At 33.3% G+C, this 9,962-nt stretch overlaps 1 protein-coding gene across 1 annotated transcript in view; it reads left to right on the top strand.

The window, feature by feature from the left end:
- CRPPA (CDP-L-ribitol pyrophosphorylase A) overlaps positions 1-9,962 on the top strand; it is a 99,951-nt gene that overhangs the window by 28,439 nt on the left and 61,550 nt on the right. Inside the window, exon 5 of the mRNA XM_031553916.1 lies at positions 7,945-8,049. Coding sequence (XP_031409776.1) covers positions 7,945-8,049 — 105 coding nt within the window. The remainder of the gene's footprint in view (positions 1-7,944; positions 8,050-9,962) is intronic.

Raw genomic sequence — 9,962 nt, 5'->3', positions numbered from 1 at the left:
TGAACTACCAAGAATTAAATTTCTCTTCTTTGGAAACTTTTTTACCTATTCTATCAGCTCCTGGGGATATCAGTATAGTTTAAGTGCTAGTTGAAAATCCATCTTTTACCAAATAAAACAAATAAAGGCTGAATTCCTTAGACTTAGTTACTTTTTTTCTTTCTTTCTTTTTTTTTTCTTTTTTTTGCTTAATGTAGTTTCATCTTTTTATGTCAAATATTAGCAAATGCAGAGTTGGATCTTGTAAGCCTGGGAAGAGGAGTAGGATGAGGGGAAGACGTACTAGAAGTCAAGTGTTTCCCTGGAGCAGTATCATATGAGAAATTAGAGTATCAGGAAGTCAGGTAGACAACCTCTTTTTTCGTGAGTCAGTGTGGGCCGGGAGTGATTTCTCTAATACCTATTTCTGACATATTGTGGAATGCACAGGTATCCTTTGTCTTCAGTACAAAGCATCTTGTTATGTGATGTCACATTAGTGTACAAAGGCAGCCATGATATAGAATAGCTGAAGTTTTCAAGAAATCACAATGTATCTTAAATGCATCTTGCCAGCGTAAGGAAGGTAGGAGGAACAACTTCCTGATCTTGCAGAGGAACAATTGAAAATGGAAGCAGAAGAGGGGTATGTAGAGGACCCTGAATAGCTTCTGTGTTGAAGATGTAACCAAAAGCCTAGGAAGGATGATATATTATTGGAGAATTGTCAACATCAATGATGGGTATGTGTACTTAGTGTATTAATCTGTTGATAGTAGACCTGTAGATTATAAAGTTTATATTCAGCTACTCAAGGTAATGAAGCAGAGATAATAAAAAAGAAGAGAAAGCAGGAATATTTGTTAAAAGAGGCTAAACTTCAGTGTGTTTGAGATTTTTTTCTGCTTATCTAAAGTACCTTACAGAAAGTACCACAAGGAAGAAGATGAAACCTTAGAGTTTCTATCTAAATTCTGCAGAGACTAGGTAGAGTACTTTTTGGGATGATGCTGCATTAATACATTTGTTTGTAGCCAGTTTTACCCACTTCTTGGATAATAAGCAGTCACATATGCTTATGAGGGGAGTTGCATATGCTTATGCATCTGCCTGCATAGGAGAGAACTGCTATGTATAAACGTAGTAATGTCAAGATACAAAATAATAGTGTGTCAGGGAGAAGCATGGAAATACTTTGATGCTAAATTCTGGGAGGCAGATGTTCTTCCACTCCCAAAAAAATCATTTCAAGATGGGACTATGGTAAAAAGAGAGATTCTGCAAGCTGTCCAAACAAATCCTCAGTAGAAGTAGAGACTTCATTTTTTTCAGAAGTCATGAAATTTTTCTTGTCTAACAAACTTCTGAGAATGTTCCAGGAGCATTTTGTCAGAATAAGAAAGAAAGTTGGCTATTGTTAGGCCCATTGTAGAAGTATTGTCTTCTCTGTATGTAAATAACAGGGAGTGTATTCCATGTGGATTTTGTAAACTTCTCAAGTGCTTTTTGAAAGTCTACAAAATCACTGAGATTCTTCTTCAAACATGTGTGAAATGTTTCAGTATCCTCTGTAGAGGGGAAGTGGAGTCAGCTGTAGCAGTTTAGTAATATTTTGGCATATGTCAGGCAAGTCCTTCGAGGCAAAATGTCTAGACTGATTTGGGGATTTTCCTGCGGGTTCATTCTTTGTTAAAGAAATCAGTGTCATTCAAATGAACATTGCCAGAAGCAACATACGATTAAATGAACAGTAGCAGACAAATTGTTAACTAAAGCCTTGGTAACTTTGAGAGAAAGGGTCAGACTCAGCAGGACTAAAAGGTCAAAATGCAAGTGAGGCAGAACTTAGCCATTTCAGTCGAACACTGAAGTCCTTCAAACAAACAAACAAACAACCACAAAACAAATAACACCTCTCTCTTAAGACTAAAGATACCTGAATCTTCAGGGCATCAGAACTTTCTTAACATTGAGCAGATATTAAACATTGTGTTTACCGAGGTGTTGAAGTTGTTGCCCACTCAGAGGGAAAAAGATATATAAATCTTTACCTGATGTGAAATCTTTGCCAGTCAGTGATGAATTGGTGATATGGGTTAGAAGTGTTTTTGTAGTAGAAAAGCACTGAAAAATAGATCACAATTGTTAAAAATGAATAGCTGTAAGTAAGATATGTAGATTCTATTATAACCTCTAAAGGATTGTGTCTTGGCCTTTATCTTTTTCTAAAAAGCTAGATATCTTTCATTTAGTGTGCTTTGTTGTGAAAATAAGTTGACCTCATTCTTCAGACTTGCTCACCTACATTGCTTTAGCTACATTTTATGTTCAGGTCTTCTAAATATATGACATGTATCATTATATTATTGCATTTTTTCTACTTCCATGTTTCATTTTCTGTCTGAAGGTTTTCTTCCTTCCCATCAACTGTATTTTGAAGTACTGAAGCAAAATGTGATACGTAATTTAGATGAGCTAGCTAAAACAACCAATAGTAGTCTGCTACCTTTGTAAATTGTATTAGGACAATACTGTAAGCCAGATCCTTTATTCATGTGGAGTCATAAAGATATCATATTTCCATCTGCCCATGAAATGCAATAATCATATTTTTAATATTGTCACCTACTTGATTGGTCCTAGGCTGTGTACTTGTCTGAAGTAGCATGGATTATTTCAGCTTGTTAAAATTCCAACTCTTAATTTCTTTAATGTTAATATAGATTTTAATTAGCTGTATAATATTATAAAAATTGAGAATATCGTTAAGTTTTTCAATTTTCAGTTTAAGCTTATGAAATAACAAAGGAAGTCTTTCTACTGATTTGCCTGTAGATTGTAAGGATTGTAGATTTAATTATTTGACAGGAAAGTCTGTGTATCCCCTAAATGATGGAAAATGTCATTTCTCCTTACATAAGAAGTTTTTAGTTTAACATCTTTTTTTATTGCTGTAGTCCATTTCTGCTTGGACTTAATGTCTGATTTTAGTCCCATTAAAAAAAAAAAAACAAACAAACAAGACTGCTACAGGAGTATCTTAGTTCTGTTCCATTTAACTCCTGATGAGAATTGGTATTTTTTAGTTCAATGCAAAATTTTAATGGAACTAATTTGTAATGAATTTACATTGAAAATGAATGAAATAATGTAACTTGTAATCTTTGTTTAAAAAAAAAAGAAGTTTAATTTTCTTTTCTCTATTCAGCTTCAGGCTGATGCACTTAGGCTAATACTTAAATACATGGTTGTCAACCTCAAATGAATTTAGAAATTATTTAGAAATTTGTACAGTCTTTAGGTTATATATTTAAGATGTTTTCCATGGAGATTTTACTTTACTTCATATAGCCTCATCTTATCCCAACAATTTGGTCATGAGATTTATAGGACATATTTTCTTTTTTCCTGTTTTTCTATCCATAAAACCCACTCAGTTATTTTCAGGTTAAATGTATTTCAGGAATTTTGTTCAACAGTGCATTCATCTATTCAAAACCTGCAGCTAGATTGGTGGTCTGTTGAGAAAATCATGCTAGCTTAGATAGCTCTGTCCTTGATTAATTCTTTGGCATAATAGTAGAGCCAGGATGTTGTATGAATCCCCACCTTGCCCTAATTAATTTCTGCCACAGGAATGCTTAGAGAAATTCTAATGCCTTGCTTAAAGAAAAAAAAAAGAAGTTGCTAATGGGATAATTGCTTCCATTTTATGGCACTCCTCATCCTTTAGAATCTCAAAGCTCAAAACCATGCAGCAGTGCAAAACTGCCATAGCCTAGGTGAAATCTGGAATCTTAGCAGTACTGAAATATATAACTTGGTGGAGACATACAGCCATTATTAAAATTGGAAATTAAGTGGATTGTGAGTGTTGTTTAAAGTGTTATCATATTTGCCTTGACAGATATACTGTATCTGTAAGAATCATCCATTTGGCAGAGACTCAGAAAATGCCAGGTACTAAATGAGAATCACTGTGTCCAGCAGATAGAAGACCACCCATCTGAATTGTCTCTTCAGAAAGCTAAGAATACAATGTAGTGACATTGTACACACTGTAGTAACAGTGTAGATAGAACTTTTCATCTCAGCTACTGACAATTTAGTGCATCCAAAGGCGAGGAAAAGGGCTATTATCATGCATGACTTCAAGATGTGATTCTCTAAGTAAATTATTTTAAGACTGAATATTCTTCTTTATTCCAGTTATTTAATAATAAAGGATGTACTTTACCTTAGTTGGAGTTTGACTCACTTTGGTTTTTAGGCCTGATCAAATTCTGTTGTTGATTACTTAATTTTAAAACTTGTTATCTATTTAAAAATTCCTTAGTTGGGAGACTGAATCATCATGTCTTTACATTTTCTTAGAGTAACCTAAATAACTAACCTATATATATAAATAACCTAAATAGAGTAACCTAAATAGTCTGTAACTCTACGCTTGCTTTTGTTAAACCTCATCTGGTTCCTCACCCAACTCTTCAGCCTGTCTGGGTTTCACTGAATGGCAGCACAGCCTTCTGGTGTGTCAGCCGTTCCTCCCAGCTCTGTATCATCAGCGAACTTGCTGAGAGTGGAAACTATCCCCTCATTAGGCTCACTGATAAAGATGTCGAGCAAGACCGGACCCAGCACCAACCCCTGGGGAACACTGCTAGATACAGGCCTCCAAAGTATGCCTAGAGTCCTGACTGCTGTCACTGCAAATGTACTTCAGCTAGTGCCCTTGTGCATGATTTCACTGTGGAAATCATGACATGTTTGGAGAGGGTACTTGCAGTTACTGCAATGAGAAGCACTGGGATGTAGGTTGCAGATCCGTACTAAAACAGGCTTGCATAATTCTGTACTGGAGTATATTACTGTATAGTTTTTCTTGTCACTGTGAGCCATTGATTCTTCTGGATGTATGAAGCAGCAATTCTAATAATTAACTTCAGTAGGAAATCTTTCAGGAATGAACTTATTTCAACTCAATTTTATTGCATACTTTTAGTGCACTTACTGCACTTTTTTTTATTCACCTGTTTCCTTTTGTTTGCTACTTTCATTCTTGTTTAGTTCTTGTGTATAGTATATGCAGTTGACTGTTAAAATTCAGCAATTTCTGCATTCCAAGGTAATGAACATGGAAAGTGTGATTAAAAAAAGAAACAAAAGCTCAGATTCCACAACTGTGTAAACTTACTAAACATGCTTGACATTAAATAGCAGTCAGATACTACGTGCTGCTGAAAAGGGAAGTACCAAAGATGATACAGCCACCACTTACAGAAGTAAGACCAATTTTGTAAGCACTTTAAAGGCATGCATGTAAAGGAGCAAGTCTGAAGATTTTCTTTCAGTGAATACATGAAGATTATTAATTTTGTTCCCTTATTTTGTAAGCATATAACAACTCAAAAATTACAAAATAGTAAGAAAATGACAAGGCTGTAGTGAAAAATTGTATTGCATCTGTTTTAGTTCTGCGTTATGGTTATCAGATCTTATGCATCCAAAGTCTTTCATCAGTTAAGTACTCAGTAAAATAATCATAATTTAAACGGTTAAATATTTTTTTATTGTAAATACTGCTTCTCTATGATTTTAACTGTTCAAAGTCTCATACTGGAAACAAGTTAGGTTGTGGACTTTCAGTGCCTCCCAGGCACCGCTCTTTCCTCTAAGGTTATGCTCTTTGTTCTACGATCAGAAACCACAGTGTAGCTCCATTCTTAGGAAGTCATACTATTTATCAAAATATTTTGGAACCACTGTGGGGATTGGAGGTAGGAAAAATTGATGTAATGTGGAAATCTAGATCTCAGTCTCTGCTTAGCACTTTATTCAGACATCTTCCCTTGGAAAAAAAGCACCCACAAGTAAGTCTGTCCCCCAAACTACCTATTAGAATGCCTTTGAATATTCAACAGATCAAAAGCATTTTTAAATAACATGTTTCATTCTGTGTCATTTACAGAGCTCAGTTAATCTGTTTTGGTTTTTTTCCTCTGTGTATATGATTTTTGCCAGTATTTCCAGCTGTTTTCACCATTTTGAATTTGTGGTCTGAAGCTTAAACTATGTTCACTGTTTCACAAAGCTATGTGTACATGACAAGTATGGTTAACTGCACTGTGTCTAACTTTTTAACAGTTTTTCAGTTAAAACAACAGTTTAGGAATAGTAATATTTTTCAAAGAGGAGATTGCAGTGTAAGTTAGCTATGGATGTACAATGAAATAAAAACAGAAGACTTAGTTTGCTAATTTTTGCATGCCTGAATCAGTAAAAATTTTCCTCTTAGATATTCTACCATTCCTTGGTTTAGTCACTCCCTGACAACACTTAAATTCAGTAACTGAATTTCTTAGAGCAATATTGAAACTTTCAAGTTGTGCATCTTAAATATGGATTTAAGTTTCAGGTGTGGAGAACACAAGTATGGATAAAATATAAATTAAGCTGGTCTTGAGTTGATAGTTGTACTTCATTTTTCTCCAGTTACATCAGTGTATTAAGTTGCAGGAGAGTACACTATAGCAATATGTTTAGGTTTAAACAATTACTGATAATTAGAGTGGTAAATATCACGATGTGCAAGTGTTAGTGAAATATGTTTTTAATTATTACTTTGCTTTGTGTCATATTTCTTTCCTTGAAGTCAGCAATATCCTCACGATGTTTAATCTCATTTATGGATATTTTCCACTCTCAACTAATTATATGTAATTAATACTTTGCAAATAAGTTGGAATTGCTTAGTCTAGTCCTGGTAATTCATATATTTTTAAAAATATAACTTAATTAAAATTAACATTAATATATTTCAAAGATAAAAAGCTTTTCTGAAACTTTCTTCAACTATAAGGCAAGGGAAAAACACTCTTTAACTTATGTTATTCACTTCAGTAGAAAATATTTTGCATTTTACCTTAGAATTTTCCTTAAAAAACAAACAAACAGACACACACACACACACAAAAAAACCCTTGAGTATTTAAAGAATACTCAAAGAACAAATAATTTCTGCATAATTTAGGAATCTTCTTTTTGTTACACTTTTTCCTTCAGTGTTCTAAAATAAGATTCTTTACTTTACAAAATTACTTCATTTTTTAAAATTTTTATTTGGTACTCTTAAATACCTCAATGGAGGATTATAACGGCTAAACTATTTTTCTTTCAAAATTTATTGTATAAAAGGATCCTCATTTGATTGCAGTCATGACAGTGATCTAAAATGATAGAAATTACTAATTTAAATAATGCAAAAGTGACAACTATGATTTTTCTAAGACTTCTCTGCCTTATAATAATAAAGTTTGGATGTGTAATGTTGGTTAATTCCTTGAATTTCATTGCTATGTTATAAAACAAGAATAGAAACTAAATTTTTTGTCTTTCATTTTTATTAAAAACGTATTGAGCAAATTTAAAAAGAAGAGATGAGTTGTATTTATCACATTCTTATTTCAGTCGTCTTTAACTCACATATCATTTCATTCTTAACAGCTTGGAATCCTGGAGGACGCTGAGTTATTGATGATGCTTATGTATTAAGATATTTTACCAAGGGCTTGATAATGAAACAATGTATGGGGAATAAGAGGGAAGGATTTATTTGAGTAAATGATTTCGTAAGATAAGAAACAAGACAGAGTACATGACCAAGTTTAGTAGTAAGAAATTGCCACTGCATTTTTGAGAAGTTGTGCTGGGCCCTGTACCGTTCCTTTTATTCATAAATAATTTGGAAAAGGAAGTAGTGATACTACTTTAAGGGCCTGGAGCATCTCTCATGTGAGGAAAGGCTGAGTAACCTGGGTCTGTTCAGCCTGGGGAAAAGAAGACTGAGAAGGGATTTGATAAATGGACTGGACTGCTGAGAAAAATGTTTTATTACTTTTATTACCAAAAAAAAAAAACAACACCATTTCTTTAAGACTAATAAAATGTTCTTTTAAATTCTAACAGTGTACAGACTATGATCTGGACTATGGAACAGAATGTTTGCATCTGGCTCTGAAATACTGTAAAACAAATGCTAAGCTTGTTGAAGGAACAGCTGACCTTTGGAAGGTAAAGAGTGTAAACATTTCTATTTCCTTATACATTTGTTGAAGTTAATAAAGGCAACATTTCGGATAGATTTCCTATAACCATGAAAATTCAAGTGTATATGAAGTGTAATAGTTATGCTTTTTTCTCCTGAATTTCAGAATTTTGAAAATAAAAGAATGTTCTCTGACAATTAAGAGGTCAATTTTCTTTAATGAATATTCAAATAAATAAAACTTTTACTTTTGAAAGCTTGTGAAAGTAAACGTTCCTCATACGTTTATCCTTTGATAAGCATTCTTATACAGATTGGTAGTAGTCTTACTGTCTTAAATTTTAGAAACCAGTTTAAGAGTATCATAGCATTGATGATGGAGATTCTCAGCCTTTGCAACATTCAAAGGCTAAACCAGATAATAAAGAAATATAATAGTTTATGATAATCTTTCAGAATTGGGGAAGGGAAACTAGATTTGCAAGATACTTTGAAGAGTTCTGGTTACAGTGGAGGGTTATTTTTGACTGCTCCCAGTATTGTAAACTCAGAACTTTCATGTTGCTGTAATGAAAAGAGTAATAGTTACTCTTTGGAGAGCTATTTTCAAGTAGAAATGTGGAGGCTATTCTGAAATTTAGTATATTGAGAGAACAGTGGAATTTTTAATGAGTACTTCAGCCAGTAGCTGATAAAGACTATGGAATTAATATTCTCTTGAATCCATCTATGTGGTTGTAGGCCACATCACAAGAGTTAATTCCTAAAAATATGGATTAAGTTTCTGGTAGCAGCTTTCATGTGCTTACTTGAGTTTCAAGATCAAAAAAGAAGAGCATCTGTCCCAAACTCCAATATCGTATTATGGCTTCTGGAAATAAACAAAGCTAGTTTTACAAAATATAGAGTTGAAAGAACTCTGTTGCTTTACTTAGTCTTCTGACCTTGAGTTGGATTATGTTACTGCCTCTGGTGTTATCTGTTGGGTGAATTTGTTGGTTGGGCGATTTGTTTATTTAACCTGTTATCATTTCTTTGTCCATAAAATAATCACTACTGAGGATAAATTATACTGGAGTTTTATGGGAAAAATGATGTTCATGAAATAATGTATTATTGGCTATTAATATTATTAAAATTCTGATAATTATCAATAAAATATCAGTTATTGATTCACGTTGTCTTTCCTCTCAAAGCTGTTTTCATATATCATAGATTGTGCTAATAATAACCTTGAACCTACTTGAACCTACTAAGTTCATTTTGGTTTTGGATTATCATGAGCTGTTTTGGGCTCATCATTGTAGATGGACTTGGGTAGATGTTATCTGAGATAATTAATGAAAACAGCATGTATTTGGAACTAGCAAAACAAGCTAGGCACTTGAATAGTTTGAGAATCTGTCAAACTATGTATGTGTATCTATAAAATTAAGAATATTGTTTTATGAAATTAACTTTTCCCCTGCTTCCTCTAAATTCTTTTCCTGTTTTCCTCTGCTTTTTCTATGAAAACATTTCTTGTTCTCTGATGTCAAATACCTGGCTAGAAATAGTTTGATTTTTGAACAGTTCGTTACATTCAAAAACCCTGGAGAGTTTAAGACCTCTTCAAACAAGCTGATTTTTTTTTTTTTTGGTAAATATCAAGATCTGACAGTCTGTGGGGTTCCTAACAACTGACAAAACAAGTGTGTATTCAGGTGCCAAACAATATGTCTCTGTAGTTTTTAAGTAAATCTATCATTTAATTGTTTTGGATTGTAATCCATTATTCTTTGTCAGTAGCTGTTATGTCATGCAATTAGTAAATGTTCCTTTTTTTTCTTTTTTTTTCTTGTTACCGTGTTGAGGGATCTGGAAGCAGCTCCAATCACTCCATCTGTCTCTGACAGTAAATTTTCTCCACTGGGACATGATTTCTAATAATATGAACATA

The sequence above is a fragment of the Meleagris gallopavo genome, chromosome 6 (genome assembly GCF_000146605.3).
Source record: "Meleagris gallopavo isolate NT-WF06-2002-E0010 breed Aviagen turkey brand Nicholas breeding stock chromosome 6, Turkey_5.1, whole genome shotgun sequence".
In the NCBI taxonomy this organism is placed as follows: domain Eukaryota; kingdom Metazoa; phylum Chordata; class Aves; order Galliformes; family Phasianidae; genus Meleagris; species Meleagris gallopavo.
This window is presented reverse-complemented; position numbering and strand designations above follow the sequence as displayed.